This window comes from Muntiacus reevesi, chromosome 7 (genome assembly GCF_963930625.1).
Source record: "Muntiacus reevesi chromosome 7, mMunRee1.1, whole genome shotgun sequence".
NCBI lineage: Eukaryota > Metazoa > Chordata > Mammalia > Artiodactyla > Cervidae > Muntiacus > Muntiacus reevesi.
In genome coordinates, this window is record NC_089255.1 from 28,560,962 (window position 1) to 28,582,475 (window position 21,514).

A 21,514-nucleotide genomic window follows, 5' to 3' on the forward strand; every position below is an offset into this window, starting at 1 on the left:
CTGACCCAGGGATGGAACCCAGGTCTCTTGCATTGCAGGCAGATTCTTTACCATTTGATCCATAATCTCAAATCTTAGAAGGTGCTTCTTGGAGAGTAAAAAGGTTTGACTCATTTTTGCAAAGTCATCTTCCAAACCCGAGTTACTAAAATGGCTATGTTTTCTAAGGATCTCAAAGTCCCCTCTCCTCAGGACTTCTGGGAGGTTAGCTCTGTTTTATAGAAGAACCTAGACGAAACCTTGAGAAGTTGAGAGACCTGCTTACGGTATACATTAAGTTGCCACATAGGGAAAAGGGGCAAAGGGACTTTGTCTTGGGGCTATAATATTAGAGCACTCTCCTATTCAGAAAAGCTTTGCTAGTCAAGGGTGGGCTGGGAGTGGGGAAGAGGTTGCAATCAGCCTTCTGGCTGATGTCTTGAGTTGATTGAGGCCAGCCAGAGAGGAAGGGTAAGACCAGTTACGCTTTGATTTCTGTCGGTATGTGATTCCTGCAGTCTGTTAGACTAGCTGCTTTCCTTCCCTGTTTCCCTCACAGGCAGGCTCATTGCTGGAGATGACTGTCAGCTGCTTTCCCCACACTGCCACCATCACATGCCGCACCACCGGAGCCTCAGAAGCCTGACCACAGACCAGCATCTCCAAGGCATGAATAATTAGGTAGGCATAATGGAAGGCACTCACTGCACCCTCCAATTGCGTAAGCCCATTACGGAACTCTGCTACATCAGCTTCTATCTTCCAAGGGGCGAAGTCAGAGGATTTTCGTACAAGGACACCGTAACTCTAGACAGAGCCAGTAAAGGGTTTCATAACTGCTACCAAGTCAGGGAGGGGTCTGACATCCACAGCCTCAGCTTGCAGCCAAACGAACATCCAGGCGACATCTTTTTCAAGCCAACTCCCACGAAAGACATTCTGACTGAGCTGTACAAACTCACCGCCGAGAGGGAGAGACTGCTGGCCGGTCTGCTGAGCTCAGACCACATCCTGGGGATTACGATGGGGAACCAGGAGGGGAAGCTGCCCGAACTCTCTGTGAGCCTGGCCCCCGAGGATGACTCTTTCCAGAGTGCTGGCCACTGGCTGGGGGAGCCCACCGTGGGCTGTCTCAACAAGAGGAGCTCCCACGGGATCAAAAAGGCCCGGAGGTTTGGTGGAAGGAGAGGGAGCTTTGACGGGCTGTCTCAAAGCTCCCTGCAGAAGAGGACAAGAAGAAAGGGGCATGGGGGCCAGGAACTGGCTCCTCTGATGGGGAAGGACCAGGTCTATTCCAGCAGTTCCCTTCCTGTCTCTCGAACAGGGCCTCATCTTTGGCTTCTGGAGGAGAGAGGCAACTTGCTCCTCAATGGGACGCTTACTTCATCCCTGCGGAGGGGAGAGAGCTGCACCCTAGAGGTCCCCAGGACACTGGATGCTGACTCTGGCTCGGGAAGCATCAAGAAGCCTTCTGAAGATATGGGGCTGGGAAGAGGAGGTCTGTCCCCTGACTGCAGCTCCACGGAGCCAGGGGATGATAGCTCGAGGGAGCTGAAGAGAACCCCTCGCAGGCTGTTGCATCAGCAAACAGGCTTGACTGAAGGTCACAAGGAGCCTGAGAAAGAAGCAGAGGCAGAGAGAGCCCAGAGAGCGAAGGCTGCTGAGTGGACTCACAGGAAGAAGCCAGTCTCCAGAGTGGTGGCCAGAGTCCAGGATCTGTCCACTCAGGTACGGAGAGTAGTCAAAACGCATCCTGAGGGTGAGGGAAAGATTGCCCCTGGCCTAGCAGCCCCAGCTGAGTTCATACCCGGCGCAGACTTGCTCACCCTCCCGGGAGCTGAGGCTGGGGCTTGGGGAGCCAGGGGCCTGGACAAGGAACAGCGAAGGGACAAGTCATGGCAGCCATCAGCTGGGGAATGTCCCCAAGTCAGCACTGAGGGGGCTGTGAACAAAGTCCTCCTGAAGGTGATAGAGAGCGATAAGTTAGATGATGCCGCTGAGGGCAAACGACTGGGCTTTCCCTTTGGGACCATTGGCGTCCACACCCTCCCAGAAACCAGGAGCAGGAGGGGAGCTGGGCTTAGAAGAGGCAAAACCTTGTTTCTGGATCTGCCCCGTGGTGGCGTGGACCCTGGAAGTGATGAGAAGAGGCTTCCTCCCCCAGTGCTGGCCACTCTTGGCTCGGTAATTAATAATTCATCCTTTCCACCCAGCACGCACAAGCGGATGTCACCTGTTCCCTCCCCTCTCTCTCCAAGGCTTCCCAGCCCTCAGCAGCATCACAGGATCCTCCGGCTCTCCTCACCGCCTGGAGAGAGGGAAGCCGCTCTTGATGACTCTCTTTCCAGAAGGAGCTGTGCTTTCTCTGGGTCCCTCTCTGCTGACACCTTGGAGCCACCATCCTCTGCCAAGGTCACGGAGACCAAAGGGGCCAGCTCGACCTCCCTCAGAGTGGGCCAACCTCGGTTGGTGCCCAGGGAACCTCTGGAAAAGACCTTGGGGCCGGGGAGGACCACAGCTCAGCCCCAGCACCAGTCGCCTCCAGGTTAGTCCCGGTTTAAAATGCTTTACGTGGTTCACGGGCGACCTGCTTGTGCTATTCAGAGACTGGCTAATTAACAATGAATCGATATTCCTTGGCCAAGTCAATTCACCTTGTAACAGCACAGCTGGGAGTGTTATTAAGGAGTGTGAAGATGGTGTTGACTTATGGGGTTAGGGGTGTAGTTGCTTCTAGAAGCAATATTTTGTAAATGCCTTAAATTTTTTTGTTTGTTTTGGTATGCTCCAAAGCTGCCTTCATGGCTCCTGAACACAGGACTCTCAGAGGAAACAGGACTGGGCAGGGAGAAGTAGCAACTCGTTGCTGCCTTTGATGCTAATTGGCCCCTTGACCTAAATTCTGCTGTTCACGCTGCTGGGGTAGCCTGGATTGGTTGGGACTGTCTAAGAAGAGTGGAAGCATACTGTGTCTTTGCTCTTCTGTTGTCAGAGGTTTCAGGTTTTGGTTTTGCTTCTTTATAGTGATCTCTTTTGTAAGTGTTCTTATTTTATGACAAAAACTTTTTTTTTAATACTAAAAGAGGGATGAATTCCTTCTAACTTGAAGAAACTTGGTTCAGATTTTCTGGTTTTTTTTGTTAACTCTTTTTTAAAATTTCTCAAATTAAGCACAAAGTAATGTTTATCCTGAAGTTATGTTTTATATATATGGGTTTTTGCTGTTACTGGTATAACATCATGTCTTATGCAGAAGGTGCTAAAGAGCTAATTTGGCTTGTATGTTTCATGTGATTTAAAATTTTACATGAAAATAGTTCTGGCGGTTCTATAAGTGGGTTCAATAAGACCCAAAGAGACAGTTTATTAAAGTGCCACTCCTGTATTCATACCGTGTTCCAGTCCAATGCGGCCAGGTGCTCAGGGTATTGCATGCCTTTGTGTAGGTAATAGGTTCTTTTTCAGTAGTCATTTCACAGCATATGGTCAATGCTTTGTCTAGGCTCATAATATAACATAGAGTCCCTTAAAGGTTAGAGGAAACATCATGTGAAATTTTTGAGATTAAAAATATCTATCTAGGAAAGAGAAATGTAAAAAGCTTCTGTTCATTTTGAACTCTTGCCATTTTATAAATTTCCCTAAATCACTGATCCAGGGTGTGATTCTTTAAAGTGTAGTAAATGTTCTTCATTTTGTGTTTGTAGTATAATGCTCTTGGCTTGATTAAACTTGCTACTTCCTAATAGAACCAAACTGCTTCATCAGCAAAGTCATAGAATTGTAGATTTTATATCATGTGTCACTGAACCCTAGTGATGAAAATCCTTTCTCTGTGTGAATGCTGGAGCCTTCGAAATACTGGGAAAGGAAACTCTCTGCAATTATTAGACAGAGACTTCTAGAGACTGGGCATGCAAGAGCCACCACAACCCCAAAGGCTCTTTTTAAAAGTCACACTAAATCCTACGACTGGGTGTACCTCTTCTCCAGAAACTGCACTAAGTACACTGAACTTCAGTAAATGTCCCCCCACCCCAACTTAGAACTATCTTTTTATTTTGTTGTCCTTTTTCTATTAATTAAAAAAAGGTATTATAAAAGTTCTATTGTATCTGGGTCAAGGTAGGCACACAGAGGACACTCAATTTCTCCAATGACTGACCTTGAACTCACTGAAGGGCCAGTTCAACAGATGGTGACCCTTTCACGAGACCTCTCCATCCAACTGCTCAGAACCATTCCCTTTTCTTTGGCCCCAGCCTTCTGCTGGGATCTTCACAGCACTTTATGACTCAATCATTAGAGTCACGTGGATTCCTTGGTAGGAAGACTGCCTGTGCTTCTAACATTTTATAAGAAAAAGGGCGTTGGAAAACAGAAAAATGGGAGCAGGAGAAACCTTGCTTTTCTGGCATGGGTAACTTCTCTTTTGCTGGGACCATCCTCTGGGACATCCAAACATTGTTTCCTATCATCATCCTTCTTTGAGAAGTGTGAAGGGAGGGAGTTCTGCAGATACTATTTTTCATCTATCTCGTGTTCCTGTCTCCTGTCTCCCATCGGTCCCCCTCTCTGTGGCCATGAGTCCTCATTGTTTTATGGATCCTTCAGTGACTTTCAGCAGCTGGTAGGTCCACACAGGGAGAATTTTCCTGCTTCTGGCTGCCTTTGTGTTTCATTTCACTTCTCCTACTTGCATATCCCAACGGTGGCCTCAGACAGCCCCATGTGAGGGTGGATCATTCGTTTACCATCACCCAACAGCAGCCCTTTATCTGAGTCCAGTTCCCACCTTTCTCCCACGTTAGCTATTAACCAAGTCGAGTTTATGGTCTGTAGACATTTATTTCCTGTGGAAATAGCATCTAGGCTTTTAATTGAAGTGATGCGATTAAGGTTATTGAAAGTGCTTATTAACTACTCAAGTAAGAGATTAAGTCTGGCAAAATAATGAGATCTGTTTCCAGTTGGAGGGCTCTTTAGTGTTATGGGCAAGTAGTAATTCCCAGGAAAGACTGAAACCTGCTTCTCCTTCTCACAAGACCAGGCAGTGAAAGCCAACATTACCATCCACGCAGGAAATAGCATGACCGCCCTTGGTCCACCTCCTTTTGGCTTTATAATTTTTCTTACTTTTCATTCCCAGGTCTGTGCACAGGAATTTCTTGTCTGGTGGTGATATGATCAAACAGAGGATATGCTAACAATGAATGGTGGCCAGATTTGTCTTCTATGGTCCTCCCCTTCCCACACCCTCATCCTCACCACACTGCCACCCTGATTTTATGGAAACTGCTGTATGTTATGTTCCCAAGCCTTTGTGGAATGTAGTATTTTCTCAAGCCTGAGAAAATACTGTTAACCTGCATGTGATATCCTTGGGGCTGGGATTCTCTTCTGTTTTTCTGGCCTTCTTTTACCTTTGATCTGAAATTGACCCTTTTAATGCCAGAAGAATCACATGGAACTTGGCTTACCATACTCAGGAAGATCCCCAGTGCTGCAGTGCTCTGCTCAACAATCTCATGATCTTTCTCCTTTGAAGTTACTGAGGTGGTGATGGAGCCACATGCCCCAGGCATAGTTCCTTTTGATACTGTGAATCATTTGATCAGTGCTTCTGCCCATCATGGGACTTCCCTGGTGGCTCAGATGGGAGAAGCATCTGCCTACAATGTGGAAGACCAGGGTTCACTCCCTGGGTCGGGAAGGTCCCCTGGAGAAGAAAATGGCAACCCATTCCAGTACTCTTACCTTGAAAATCCCAGGGGTGGAGGAGCCTGGTAGGCTACAGTCCATGGGATCGCAGAATTGGACACGACTGAATGACTTCACTTCACTTGTGCCCATCAAAAGATGTAATTAATGTCAACTGATTAAGGATTGAGAGGCATAATTATAGTAGATTTTGTTGTACCTAATGCTACTGTCAAAGCTTTGATTTCTGTTTGGACATACATTATGGAAAGTAGACATCAATTCTCCCTATACTGATATTGAGGTTTGATAAATCCCAATAAAATTTTTAAGAAGCTCCACAACACTGGCTATATCCAGCCATTGAAGATGACTACTGAAAGTATATAACACATAGAAAATTATCTGTAATTTATGTTGACAGAAAGTAAGATCAGGGCTTCCCTGGTGGCTCAGTGGTAAAGAATCTGCCTGCCTATGAAGGAGACACAGGTTCAATCCCTGATCTGGGAAGATTCCACGTGTAATTGAAACTATATGTAACTTTGACCTACCAACCCTATTTTAGAACTTTAGGACACATAAATAGATGCACTAGTAAGAATATATGTGTACGGTTGCTTGTTGCAACATTGTGTATGATACCCAAAGCAGCTGAAAAAAAAAAAAAAAGGAGTGTCAATCAATAGAGAAATGGCTACATAAATTTAAATATATTTAATCTCTAAAGAATGGAGCTAGATATTTAGCAAGTTGAAAAATAAGGTAGTATGCTCTGTTTTTCTAAAGACAACAAATCACACTCCTTTCTATATATGAGTATATATGTTTGGTATGGGTTTGAATATCATGGAAACAGTGTAAAGAAAGATAGCCCAAGGCGTTCACATTCTGTATCTAAGGGCAAGGCAAGGTGAAGGTGGGGAGTGAGGGGAAGGGGAAGGAACCAGAAGTACTGGGGAAGAGCATTGACTTTTCTTTACATATTTTTACATTGGTTGTAATGAATGTATCATTTTCATGATTTTTAGAGTTGTTGTTCAGTCGCTAAGTAGTGTCTGACTCTTTGTCACCCCACGAACTGCAGCATGCCGGGCTTCCCTCTCCTTCACTATCTCCCTAGGTTTGCTCAAACTCATGTTCTTTGAGTCAGCGATGCCATCCACCATCTCATTCTCTATTGCCTTCCCTTCCTTCTGCTCTCAATCTTTCCCAGCATCAGGTTCTTTTCCAGTGAGTCAGCTCTTCACATTAGGTGGCCAGATTATTGGAACTTCAGCTTCTGCATCAGTCTTTCCATTGAATATTCAGGGTTGATTTCCTTTATGATTGACTGATTTGATCTCCTTGCTCTCCAAAGGACTCTCACGAGTCTTCTCCAGCACCACAGTTCGAAAGGATCATTTCTTTGTTGCTCAGTCTTCTTTATGGTCCAGCTCTCTGGAAAAAACATAGCTTTGGCTATATGGATCTTTGTTGGCAAAGTGATGTCTCTGTGTGGTTTTTTTCTTTTTTTAATTTATTTTTTTTTATTGAAAGATAGTTGTTTTACAGAATTTTGTTGTTTTCTATCAAACCTGAATATGAATGAGCCACAGGTATACATATATCCCCTCCCTTTTGAACCTCCCTCCCATCTCCCTCCCCATCCCACCCCTCCAGGTTGATACAGAGCCCCTGTTTGAGTTTCCTGAGCCATAGAGCAAATTCCCATTGGCTATCTATTTTATCCATGGTAATGTAAGTTTCCACATTACTCTTTTCTTTCTTTTTTTTCCCCCACATTACTCTCTTCATACATCTCACCCTCTCCTCCCCATGTCCGTAAGTCTGTTCTCTATGTCTTTTTCTCCATTACTGCCCTGTAAATAATTTTTTTCAGTACCATTTTTCTATATTCCATATATGTGCATTAGAATATGATATTTATCTTTCTCTTTCTGACTCACTTCACTCTGTATAATAGGTTCTAGGTTCATCTACCTCATCAGAACTGACTCAAGTGTGTTCCCTTTTATGGCTGAGTAATACTCCATTGTGTATATGTACCACAACTTCTTTATCCATTCATCCGTCCATGGACATTTAAGTTGCTTCCATGTTCTAGCTATTGTAAATAGTCCTTCAGTGAACAATGGGAGATACTTGGTTTCCTCAGGGTATATGCCTAGGAGTGGGATTGCTGGGTCATATAGTGGTTTTATTCCTAGTTTTTTAAGGAATCTCTATACCATCTTCCATAGTGGGTGTATCAATTTACATTCCCACCAACAGTGCAAGAACGTTCCCTTTTCTCCACACCCTCTCCAGCATTTATTGTTTGTAGACTTTTTGATGATGGCCATTCTGACCAGTGTGAGGTGATATCTCATTGTGGTTTTGATTTGCATTTCTCTAATAATGAGTGATGTTAGAGTATCTTTTCATGTGTTTGTCAGCCATCTATATGTCTTCTTTGGAGAAATGTCTGTTTTTCCCAGTTTTTGATTGGGTTGTTTGTTTTTCTAGCATTGAGTTGTATGAGCTGCTTGTATATTTTGGAAATTAATCCTTTGTCAGTTGTTTCATTTGCTATTTTTTTTCTCCCATTCTGAGGGTTGTCTTTTCACCTTGCTTATAGTTTCCTTTGCTGTGCTAAAGCTTTTAAGTTTAATCAGTTCCCACTTGTTTACTTTCGTTTTTATTTCCATTACTCTAGGAGGTGGGTCATAGAGGACCTTGCTTTTATTTATGTCATCAAGGGTTCTGCCTATGTTTTCCTCTAAGAGTTTTATAGTTTCTGGGCTTACATTTATGTCTTTAATTTTGAGTTTATCTTTGTGTATGGTATTAGGAAATGTTCTAATTTCATTCTTTTACATGTAGCTGTCCAGTTTTCTCAGCATCATTTATTGAAGACGCTATCTTTACCCCATTGTATATTCTTGCCTCCTTTGTCAAAAATAAGGTACCCATAGGTGCATGGGTTTATTTCTGGGCTTTCTATCTTATTCCATTGGCTTATATTTCTGTTTTTGTGCCAGTACCACACTGTCTTGATGACTGTAGCTTTGTAGTATAATCTGAAGTCAAGGTTGATTCCTCCAGCTCCATTTTTCTTTCTCAAGACTGTTTTGGCTATTCGTGGTCTTTTGTGTTTCCATATGAATTGTGTAATTTTTTGTTCTAGTTCTGTGAAAAATGCCACTGGTAATTTGATAGGGATTGCATTGAATCTGTAGATTGCATTTGGTAGTATAGTCATTTTCACAATATTGATTTTTCCTACCCAGGAACATGGAATAACTCTCCATATGTTTATGTCATCTTTGATTTCTTTCATCAGTGTCTTATAATTTTCTGTGTACAGTTCTTTCATCTCCTTAGGTAAGTTTATTCCTAGATATTTAATTCTTTTTGCTGCAGTGGTGAATGGGATTGATTCCTTAATTTCTCTTTCTGATTTTTCATTGTTAGTGTATAGAAATGCAAATGATTTCTGTATATTGATTCTGTATCCTGCAACTTTGCTAAATTCACTGATTAGCCCTAGTAATTTTCTGATACTATCTTTAGGGTTTTCCATGTACAGTATCATGTCATCTGCAAACAGTGAGAGCTTTACTTCTTTTCCAATCTGGATTCCTTTTATTTCTTTTTCTTCTCTGATTGATGTAGCTAGGACTTCCAGAACTATGTTGAATAATAATGGTGAAAGTAGACACCTTTGTCTTATTCCTAATCTTAGGGGGAGTGCTTTCAGTTTTTCACCATCAAGAATAATGTTTGCTGTGATCTTATCATATATGGCCTTTACTATGTTGAGGTAGGTTCCTTCTATGCCCATTTTTTGAAGAGTTCTAATCATAATAGGTGCTGAATTTTGTCAAAGCTTTTCCTGCATCTATTAAGATTATCATATGATTTTTATCTTTCAATTTGTTAATATGGTGTATCACATTGATTGATTTGTGTATAGTGAATAATCCTTGTGTTACTGAAATAAACCCAACTTGGTCATGGTGTATGAGCTTTTTGATGTGTTGCTGAATTTTGTTTACTAAAATTTTGTTGAAGATTTTTTCATCTTGTTCATCAGTGATATTGGCATGTAGCTTTCTTTTTTTGTGTTTGTGTGGTTTTGGTATCAGGGTGATGGTGGCCTCATAGAATGTTTGGTAGTGTTTGGTAGTGTTCTTTCCTCTGCAATTTTTTGAAAGAGTTTTAGAAGGCAAGGCATTAACTCTTCTCTAAATGTTTGATAGAATTCTCCTGTGAAGCCGTCTGGTCCTGGGCTTTTGTTTTTTGGGAGATTTTTGATCACAGCTTCAATTTCAGTACTTGTAATTGGGTTGTTCATAATTTCTATTTCTTCCTGGTTCCGTCTTGGAAGATTGAACTTTTCTAAGAATCTGTCCATTTCTTCCAGGTTATTCGTTTTATTGCCATATAATTGTTCATAATAGTCTCTTATAATCCTTTGCATTTCTGCATTGTATGTTGTAACCTCTCCTTTTTCATTTCTAATTTTGTTGATTTGATTCTTCTCTCTTTTTTTCTTGAGTATCGCTAAAGGCTTGTCAATTTCGCTTATCTTCTCAAAAAACCAGCTTTTAGCTTTATTAATCTTTACTATTGTTTCTTTCATTTATTTTTCATTGATTTATGCTCAGATGTTTATGATTTCTTTCCTTCTACTAATTGGGGGGGGGGGGGGTGTTGTTCTTCTTTCTCCAGTTGTTTTAGATGTAAAGTTAGGTTGCCTATTTAATGTTTTTCTTGTTTCTTAAGGTAAGATTGCATTGCTGTAAACTTCCCTCTTAGAACTGCTTTTGCTGCATCCCATAGATTTTGAGTTGTCATGTTTTCATTGTCAATTGCTTCTAGAAATTTATTGACTTCCCTTTTGATTTCTTCAGTAACCTGTTGGTTATTTAGAAACGTGTTGTTTAATCTCCATGTGTTTGTGTTTCTTACAGTTTTCTTCTTGTAATTGATATCTAGTTTCATTGCATTGTGGTCGGAGAAGATGCTTGATATGATTTCAATTTCTTAAATTTACTGAGGTTTGATTTGTGACCCAAGATGTGGCCTATCCTGGGGAATGTTCCATGTGCAGTTGAGAAGGTGTATTCTGCATTTGGATGAAATGTCCTGAAGATATCAAAGAAATCCATTTCATCTAATGTATCATTTAAGACTTGTGTTTCCTTATTAATTTTCTGTTTTGATGATCTGTCCACTGGTATGAGTGGGTGTTAAAGTCTCCTGCTATTATTGTGTTTATGTCTCTGTTTTTAATACACTGTCTAGGTTTGTTTATTATGCTGCCTAGCTTTTCTTCCAAGGAGCAAGCATTTTTTAATTTCATGGCTGCAGTTACTGGCCACAGTGATTTTGGAGCCCAAGAAAATAAAACCTGTCACTGTTATGATTTTTAAAGTGTTATTGAGCTAACTTTTAAAGAAAAATATACACCACCTGTAGGGGTTGTGTGTGTGTGTATGTTTTGGGGTGGGTGGTGAAGCTATACCACAATTTTCTGGGTCTTCCCCATGTTGTTTAAAGAAGCAAGAAGCTCAGTATTGAGGTTAGAGCACTGTTACAAAGGAATATGGAGGTTGCCAGTGAGCTATGACAGCCATGCTCCAGAAGGACTAGTCAGGAAGGCAGGATTAGATGAAAGGTAGCAGTATCCAGAAACCAAGAGAAGAAGAAAGTTCAGAAAGGCTTCTGACTCTCCTACTCTGTTGGTGGGAATGTAAACTGGTGGAGCCACTGTGGAAATACCATAGAGGTTCCTCAATTCAGTTCAGTTCAGTCACTCAGTCATGTCCAACTCTTTGAGACCCCATGTACTGCAGCACATGCACGCCAGGCTTCCCTGTCCATCACCAACTCCCGGAGCTTGCTCAGACTCATGTCCATCAAATTGGTGATGCTATCCAACCACCTCATCCTCTGTTACCCCTTTTCCTCCTGCCTTCAGTCTTTCCCAGCATCAGGGTCTTTTCCAATGAGTCAGTTCTTAGAATCAGGTAGCCAAAATATAGGAGCTTCAGCTTCAGCATCAGTCCTTCCAGTGAATGTTCAGGACTGATCTCCTTTAGGATTGACTGGTTGGATCTCCTTGCTGTCCAAGGGACTCTCAAGTCCAAGTCTTCTCCAACACCACAGTTCAAAAGCATCAATCCTTTGGTTTTCAGCTTTCTTTATGGACCAGCTCTCACATCCATACATGACTACTGCAAAAACCATAGCTTTGACTAGACAGACCTTTGTCAGCGAAGTAATGTCTCTGCTTTTTAATACGCTGTCTAGGCTTCTCATAGCTTTTCTTCCAAGGAGCAAGCGTCTTTTAATTTCATGACTGCAGTCTCCATTTGCAGTGATTTTGAAGCCCCCCAAAATAAAGTCTGTCACTGTTTCCATTGCTTCTCCATCTATTTACCATGAAGTGATGGGGCTGGATGCCATGATCTTTGTTTTTTAAATGTTGAGTTTCAAGCAGAGGTTCCTGACAAAACTAAAACTAGATTTGTTGTATGATCCAGCAGTCTCACTCCTGGGCATATATCTGCACAAAACTGTAATCAAAAAGATAAATGCATCCCTGTGTTCATAGCAATAGTATTTAGAGTAGCCAGGACATGGAAATGTCCATTGACAAAGGAATGGATAAAGAAGATGTGGTACATATATGCAATGGAATTCCTTTCAGTCATAAAAATGAATTAAATAATGCTATTTGCAGCAACATGGATGGGCCTAGATTTTATCATATTAAGTGAATTAAATCAGAAAGAAACAAATGCCATATGACATAACTTATATGTGGAATCTAAAATATGACACAAATGAAGTTATTTAAGAAACAGAAACAGACCCACAGATACAGAGAACAGACTTGTGTTTGCCAAGGGGGAGGTAGAGTAGGAGAGGGATGGATTGGGAATTTGGGATTAGTAGATGCAAACTAGCATGTATAGACTGGGTAAACAGTGAAGACCTATTATATAGCACAGGGAACGATATTCAGTATCCTGTAATAAACCATAATGGAAAAGAATGTATATATATATATATATATATATACATCTTTTATATATATATATAAAATATCTTCCCCAGTTATCATATATATATGAAAAATGTATATGTATGTGTAACTGATCACTTTGCTGTACATCAGTATTAACACAACATTGTAAATCAACTATACTTCAATAAAATAAATTTTTTAAAAAAGAAAAGTCTTCTGGGTTAGACAGGGTCCTGACAGGGAACAAATACCCAGGCCTGAAGGAGCAAGGGAAGTGGGAATCAATGGAACCCAAACAGGGGAGCTTAAACGGGAGGACCACATGGCAGGAATGGTATCCTGTTGCAGAAGTACTTAGCAGAGAGGAATAAATACCTTGGCCTCACACTCTGTTGGTCTTCTGCCTGAACTTCCTTCAAGTGAACCACCCAGAGGGCAGAGTGTAAGGAAGTGGGTGGGTGTCTCCAAGCTCAGGTTTCCAGAACTTCCTCCAAGTGAACCACCCAGAGGGCAGAGTGTAAGGAAATGGGTGGGTATCTCCAAGCTCAGCCTTCCAGGGCCCAGGGAAGAAGGGAGAAGGGTCCGAGTAGTTCTGGAGGGGCAAATGAGAGACAAGATGATGCAGATAGGCTGCACCATGAAGACTAGGAAATGCAGAAAAATAGAGTGGAATTTTAAAAGGCCAACAGAATGAAAAAGAATGTGTGTATGTGTGGTGTGTTTTTGATATAGAACCATGGTTATCTTGGTAATAAGTGATTATTACAGCATTTCATTTCTTTGTCATCTGACCTTTTTACCTCTAAAGTACAAACTAGAGGAAGTGAGAGAAATAATTGAAAGATTTTGTGATACAGTTTTCAGTCTGTGGATTGAGAAAAAATCATCTAGATTTTAAAAACAAAGCTCTTCTATTTAACATCAATTGATAGCCCATTGTGCTTGATTGTTTTCTGTGAAAAGCATGAAAAGCATTTTAAAATATCTTCCCCAATTATCTCAAGTTAAGAATAGCTAATGGCATATGAAATACAAAATGGATTTTCTACTAATGAACAATTTGTATTTCGAGGTCAGTTTCCTTGTAAAATAAATGCTGAGTGTTTCTCTCATTTAAATTTTGTTTTTTGAAAGGGAATAAGTTTCAAAAGCCAGGACCATGACCATGATCTGACGTTTTAAAACCCCAAGCTAGTTCTATATATGTGAATTTTTTCCCAAATTAAAGTCCAATTGTGCTTCGAGGATAGCACCTTCTGTGGAGTTGTTTTTTACTTGTCTCTTTTCTATTCTTGGAGTCAGAGCACAATATTTAAAGCACTGTGGCAATCTGTGGCCCTACCTAGGCCTTATCCATCCATCTAAAGTCATTCCAAAGATGTAGAAATGGCAGCATTAATGATGTAATGAAAAGTTACAGCTGCTGAAAAATCTTTATAAATAAATAGACACTAAATTTTGAAGAAAATTTTCTTTCTTTCTTCTGCCATTTCTTTTTCCCTCCCTTTCTTTCTCTCTCTCTCTTTCTTCCTTCCTTCCCTCCCTCCCTTCCTTCCTTTCTATAACTCAACCATTCTATCTCATAGCATCATTGATTGTGGGATATAAGAGACTCAAAATTTTTAAGTTGTAATTGGATTAGAAGCATTTTTTTTAATCAAAAATTTTTTTTTTATCAAATTGATAAAGCAGAATTCTGAATACTCAGATTCTGTGTTTTATTTCATTCCTCATGGGCTCTTCTGGAAGAGGGTATGCTTTGGAAACTGTGAAGACTACTCTGGGCCACTCTCTCCCTCTTGATGGCTTTTATCAAGTAAATGACTGTTACTGCCCATCTTCTTTCATCAAATTCCTCATTATGTACAAGAAAGCAGCTTCTGTTAGATAGTTCTTAAATGTGCTTAGATCCATACTTAGTACATTTTTATGGCATTGGGGCTGTGATATTAGGCCATACCATCCTCCTGGAGTTCCTCTGTGTGGCCTGGCAGCTCAGCCTCCTGCCACAGAAAGTTCTGGAGTTCCTTCCTTCTCTCCTTCCTGGATTGTTCCACTGCATCAAACCTGGTGCTTTTTATCTGGCCCAGAGCCTTCTAGGACAGAACTAGAGTTGGGATTCAGATATGTATAGGATGGAGAGGGACTTGTGGGAACCTTGAAGGTTATTGAACCATAGGGAGGAACAGTGGACAGTGGAAGAAGTATCATGAGAAAACAAGTCTGGACCAAAAGCCTGCATATAGACATTTCCTTGTTCTCCTTAGAGGGCCCTTATACTCTGGGAAGAAGGAGTTTTAGCATGAAGGGAATGAAGAACTTTGAATCAGGAGCCCAGCAGTTTCTCAGTGTGGAAGAGTTATTCAAGAGTAGAAAGTTTTTTGTTTTAAATATTTATTTTATTGAAGTATAGTTGATTTACAATGTTATGTTCATTTCTTCTTTGAAAAATGCAGAGTGATTCAGTTATTCATATGCATATTCTTTTTCATATTCATTTCCATTATGGTTTATCACAGGTTAGTGAATATAGTTCCCTGTACTATACAGTAGGACCTTGTGGTTAATCCATTCTTTGTATAATAGTTTGCATCTGCTAATCCCTAACTCCCACTTCTGCCCTCCTGCCTCTCCCCCATCAGCAACCACAACTCTGTTCTCTATGAGTCCAAAGAGGAAGAAACTTTCTTGCTGGCCAGAAGCAGGGCAAAGCCCCAGCCTCATGTCAACTCTTTATGAACCCTTGAATTGCAGCACACCAGGTTTCCCTGTCCTTCACCATCTAGCTCCTGGAATTTGCTCAAACTCACGTCCATTGAGTCGGTGATGCTATCCAACCATCTCATCCTCTGCCATCCCCTTCTCCTCCTGCCTTCAATCTTTCCCAGCATCAGGGTCTTTTCCAGTGAACTGTCTCTTTGCATCAGGTGCCCAAAGTATTGGAGCTTCAGCTTCAGCATCAGTCTTTCTAATGAATATTCAGTGTTGATTTCCTTTAGGATTGACTGATTTTATCTCCTTGCAATGCAAGGGACTCGCAAGAGTCTTCTCCAACAGCACAGCTCCAAAGGATCAGTTCTTCAGCACTCAACCTTCTTGGTCCAACTCTCATACATCACTACTGGAAAAACCATAGCTTTGATTATACAGACTTTTGTTAGCAAAGAGATGTCTCTGCTTTTTAATACACTGTCTAGGTTTGTCATAACTTTTCTTCCAAGGAGCAGGCATCTTTTAATTTCATGGCCTCCATGGTCCCAAGTTACTAGCTACCCAAAGGCACTAGGGTGACAGAGCAACAGAGCAGAAGGGTGGCAAGGGCAGTAGGCCCCCACATGCAGAGATCTTGAGGGACCTCTGGAGAGCATCACTGGGGAGGAAGGGCCTGAGGAAAGATGGGGCTTCCTGCCAGGCAAGTGAGGAAAAGCTTCAGACATGGAGGTTCAGATATTTGTGCAGCATATGACACAGTCTTACTCTGAGGCAGTAAGTTGGATCATCCAGGATTCACACATTTTTCCTAAGATATTCTGATGTGGGGCTTTTGTCTGTTTGAAACCTAAGTTAAAGGTTTGAGGTAGAATTTTGCATTTGGAGGAAGAAACCCCAAATAATCCTATGGCTGATAAAAGCTGTTGATTTCCAGTTTAGCCCAGAGGAATTGTGGAGAGAGTAAATACCACATGAGGCTTGAGTTTCCCTGGGATTCAGACAAGTCTGGGCATGTCCAAATAATTAGATGGTTAGAGCTGTCATGAGTCTTCTGCTCGAGTGCCTAAAGGATGGTCACCGGGCAGAGCCCCTCCAGAGGAAATAAGGATTCGAGACACAGGAGAGGGTACCAAACCCGGAGGAGAAACAGCGCTGGAAGTAGCATAATGTGTCCTCCTGATGCCCTGCTGACTTGCACCTGGCTCATAGGGAGGAGGACAGCAATAAGAAAGTAGTGTGAAAATTTAAAGAGTAATTTTACTAAAATGTCCCTAAGATAGTGATAAAGGCAGGGTCTTCATGAGAGGCTGTGGGTTAAGGGGCCTTGTTCCTGGTGCTGCTGAGGCAGGATGTGACCAGGAACACAGTGGAGGGAACCGGATTTGAGCTGGTTCCAGAGAGGAGAGGGGAGGTGGGGAGGTGGGTAGGAGTGCATAAACAATGCACCTGGTACCTTAGCTGCAGCACCCTAGCAACAGTTCTAGCAGCATCCAGAGGCACCTTCAGCCACTAGACAAGTGAGGATGGTGGTGTCAGTGAGGGATGAGGGGGATCAGGTCCATGCATGTGCTTCCTGGAATGGTTTGGAGACATTGGTGTCTAGGGGGAGGGGAGCCCCTAAATTGGTTGAACCAGAGAAATATTGACTTTGTGTGTATGCGTGCCAAGCCGCTTCAGTTGTGTCTGACTCTCTGTGACCCTCTGCACTACAGCCAGCTGGGCTCCTCTGCTCGTGAGACTCTCCAGGCTGGAATATTGGAGTGGGTGACCATGCCCTTCTCCAGAATATTAACTTTACACCCTGTTATTACTCCCTTGGCTGCATTTGAAGGATGGAAGAATATCAAATTCACAGGGTTCTTTTGAGAATTGAATGAAATAATGTCGATGAAAATACTTCCTAACATGTTAGAAAGTGTTAGCTTTATTATAATTACAGACCATTATTGGTTCATTGGGCAGAAGGGATTTTAATAAGCTACTCCCTTTGGTGTTTTCCAGTGACAAAATGATGCTATAATAATAGGTCACAATGGTTTATGTGAATTTCCCAATTTGCTCTCAAAGATTCTACATTTGCCTCTATTTCTTAAGTCACATGCTATTTTTAAAGTGACATTGTTCCCTTATTTTTTTCTTCCAGTTTTATTGACATATAATTGACACTGTATAAGTTTAAGGTACACAGTGTAATGACTTGATTTATATACACTATAAAATGATTGTCACATGAATTTAGTGGACATCTATGCAATATTAAAGAAATAGAAAAAAGAGTTATTTTCTTGTGATGAGAATGCTTAGGATTTACTCTGTTAACAGTTTTCATATTTGACATACAGCAGCGTTAATTATTTTCATCAAGTTGTACATTATATCCTAGTACTTATTTGTCTTGTAACAGGAAGTTTTTACTTTGACTACCTTTATCCAGTTCTCCCATTTCCCACCCCTCACTGTGGTAACCACAAATCTGGTCTCTGTTACTCGATTTTCTTGGTTTTTGAAGTGTAATTAACCTACAACACTTTGTCATTTCCTGTTACTCAGCATAGCGATTCAGTGTGTCTGTGCATTTCAAGCTGATCATGACCCTAAGTCTAGTTATTATCTGTCACCATACAAAGATAATACATATTTACTGACTGTATTCCCCATACTGTACATTTCATACCCTGGACTTATTTTGTACGTCTTAATCTCTCTCACCTATTTATTTCCTCCCCCATCTCCTTGCCGTCTGGGAACCACTTGTTTGTTCTCTGTATCTGTGACTCTATTTTGTTTTGTTTGTTGGATTCCTTTCTGTTTTTTGTGTATCTATTACAGATTTTTGGTTTGTGGTTATTATGAAGCTTACATATAGTTATCTGTTGATCTGTCTACATCTATCTGATGATTTTAAGTCAGTGATCTCTTCATTTCAAACACATTTTAACAACCCTGCATTTTATTCCCCTCAAACTACGTTTACTGTTTCCTGCATCATATTTTACATCTAATTGTTTTGTGTATCCCTTAACTACTTATTGTAGGTATAAATTATTTTATTACTTTTGTCTTTTGACCTTCCTCTTAGCTTTGTACATGGTTGATTTATTACCTTTACTGTTTATTCTCCTTTCCCAATGAGCTTTTCCTTTCATAATTTTCATGTTTCTAGTATGGCCTTTTTCGCTTAGAGTAATTCCTTTAACACTTCTTGTAAAACTGGTTTGGTGATGCTGCACTCTCAGCTTTTGCTTGTCTGTAAAATTTTCAATTTCTTCATCAAATCTGAACAGAAATCTTGCCAGGTAGTTTATTCTTGGTTGTAGGTTTTTCACTTTCATCACTTTAAATACATCGTGCCACTTCCTTCTGGCTTGCAGTTTCTGCTAAAGAATCAGTTGATAGCCCCTGGGAGTTCCTATGTATAGTTGTTGCTTTTTCCTTGCTGCTTTTAATATTCTCTATCGTTTTTTGTTTGTTTGTTTCTCTTTTTATCTTTGATTTTAATTAGAGTGTGTCTTGGTGTGGTCCTTTTGGGTTAATCCTTCCTGTGCCTCTCTGTGCTTCCTTTGGTTAAATGTCTGTTTTCTTTCAAGTTAGGGAACTTTTCAGTTATTATGTCTTCAAATATGTTCTCTGCCCCTTTCTCTCTGTCTTTTTTTTCTGGAAAATCTGTAATGCGATGGTCAGTACACTTGATGTTATCCCAGAGGTCTCTTAAACTGTCTTCATTTCTCTTTATTCTTTTTTCTGTTTAGCTTCAGTGATTTCCACTATTGTGTCTTCCAGCTTACTGATACAGTCCTTTGCATCATCTAATTTTCTGTTGATTACTTCTAGTGTCTTTTTCATTTCATTGATCGTATTTCTTGTCTCTGTTTGGGTCTTTGTATTTTCTAACTCTTTGTTGAAACCTCTAATTTCTCACTCTGTTCATTTAGTCTTCTCCCAGGAATCCTTTGAACATTTTTACCATCATTGTCTTGAACTCTTTGTCAGGTAGATTGCCTGTCTCCCATTTCATTTAGTTCTTTATGTGTATATTTGTATGTATTTGTTAGGTTGACTATGTTTCTTGACCACAGAGGAGTGGCTTTATGTAAGAGCATGCCAGCAGCACACTCTCCTCTGGTCACCAGCACTGTGTGATCCAGGGATGCTCCCCATGTGGGCTATGTGGGTCCTTCTGATGTGGCAGACTGACAGCTGAGGGTGGTCTCGGAGGCTCTCTGGTCCTCTAGTTTGGTTTGCTGCCAGGCCCTGTCTTATATGGAAGGTGTTTTTACTGGGCTTCCCTGGTGGCTGAGCTGGTAAAGAATCTGCCTGCAATGTAGGAGACCTGGGTTCAGTCCCTGGGTTAGGAAGATCCCCTGGAGAAGGGAACGGCTACCCACTCCAGTATTCTGTCCTGGAGAATTCCGTGGACTAGGTAGTCCATGGGGTTGCACAGAGTTGGACATGACTGAGTGCCTTTCACTTACTTTACTTCACTTCTGCTGGGGGGCAGTGCTGGGTCATGAGGCAACTGGCTGCTGAGCCCTAAGGGGTCTCAGGGTTAGTGCTGGCTTACTGGTAGGCAGAGTCAGGTTCTGGGGTGCATAGCTGTGGGGCTGGTGTTTCTGGATCTATTGTTGGTTTGCTGAAGGGTGGGGCCAGGGTGTGTGTATGGCGGAGGGAGGGCGTTGCAGGGTTAGTACTTGCTCATTGATGGGTGGAACCGGTTTCTTTGGTCTCTGCAACATGATTCTGAGGGTCCCAAACTTTGTGTCGCCTGCTGGTGGCTGGAGCTGAGGTCCAGAAGGTTGTGGACCCCACACTGGTGTGTGGTCCTCTGGTGGACACAGGTCTTGGGTCCTCTGGAGACAGGGCTGGGTCCAGGGGATTCTGTAGGCTCAGAGAGTCTTAGGTAATAAGCCTTTTGGTAGATGGGGCCGTCCCTCTCCCTGACCAGCTGCTTGGCCTGAGGCATTTCAGTGTTGGTTCCTCCAGGCCGGTGGGCAGGGTCAGGTCTCAGAGCTAACAAGCTGGAGCGAGGGTTCCGCAATGGCTCTTGCCAGCGCCAGTGTCCTTGCAGGAGAACAGGCTCCCCAAATGGCCAGTCCTCTTGTCTCCAAGGTGAGCTCCAGTTGCCTCCGGCCTCTCTAGGAAACTAAAAGGTCATCAGGTAGGTCTGACACAAGCTTCTTGCAAATTACTGTTTCTTCCCTGGGTCTTGGAGCATGTAGATTTTGTGTGTGCCCTTTAAGAGTGGAGTCTCTATTTCCTAAAGGCCTCTGGCTCTTCTCAAAGCAAGCCCCACTGGCCTTCAAACCAGATGTTCTAGGGGTTCATCTATCTGGTGCAGGACCCCAGGCTGCGGGTCTCAGTGTGAGGCTCAGACCCCTCACTCCTTGGAGAGAACTTATGCAGTTGTAATTATCCTCTCATTTGTGTGTTGACTATCTGGGGATATGAGTCTTGACTATACCAGATCTTCAGTCTGCCTACCCATCACATTGTGGTTCCTTTTTTTAATCTTTAGTTGTAGAAGATCTCTTCTGCTAGTCTTCTGGTCTTTCTCATCCACAGTTGCTCTGTAAATAAATAGTTGTAATTGTGGTATGCTCATGGAAGGAGGTGAGCTCAGGGTCTTCCAACTCTGCCTCTTGGCCACTCCTCCAGTCTCTTCTTGTTTTATGTAGGTCAATCATGGATTTTCACCTAATTTGCAAAAAACTTGAAGGTGGTAATCATGTATGATACCTCTGCGTCACTTCCCAGAATATAGCTTAAAAATAGTCCACTCAATAGCTTTTGAATTAGGGAAGTTTTATTTTTAAATTAATTAACAAAGAAGTTGAAACTGCATTTTCAATATTAATTGCACTCCAATATGAAATAAAAAATTAAAGAATGAAATCCAAAAGAAAACAAAGGTCCCCTTTCTTTCTACCAATTACTTCTGAATCACCTGAAGTCATAGCTTTCCGCTACTGAGCTTTTTTAGTTTCTGCAACTAATAGTAATCTTGTCCCTCCTGATTTTCATGTCATATTTTTGTGAAGATAGTAGGTTTTGGACCTCTATTATTTGCATTTATTATGTTACTACATATATTTCATAATATTCTTT

The 21,514-nt window shown here is 41.6% G+C and overlaps 1 protein-coding gene across 1 annotated transcript in view; it reads left to right on the forward strand.

Moving 5' to 3' along the window:
• The first annotated feature begins 669 nt into the window (after positions 1–669).
• FMN1 (formin 1) overlaps positions 670–21,514 on the forward strand; it is a 432,532-nt gene continuing 411,687 nt past the window's right edge. Inside the window, exon 1 of the mRNA XM_065940546.1 lies at positions 670–2,524. Coding sequence (XP_065796618.1) covers positions 670–2,524 — 1,855 coding nt within the window. The remainder of the gene's footprint in view (positions 2,525–21,514) is intronic.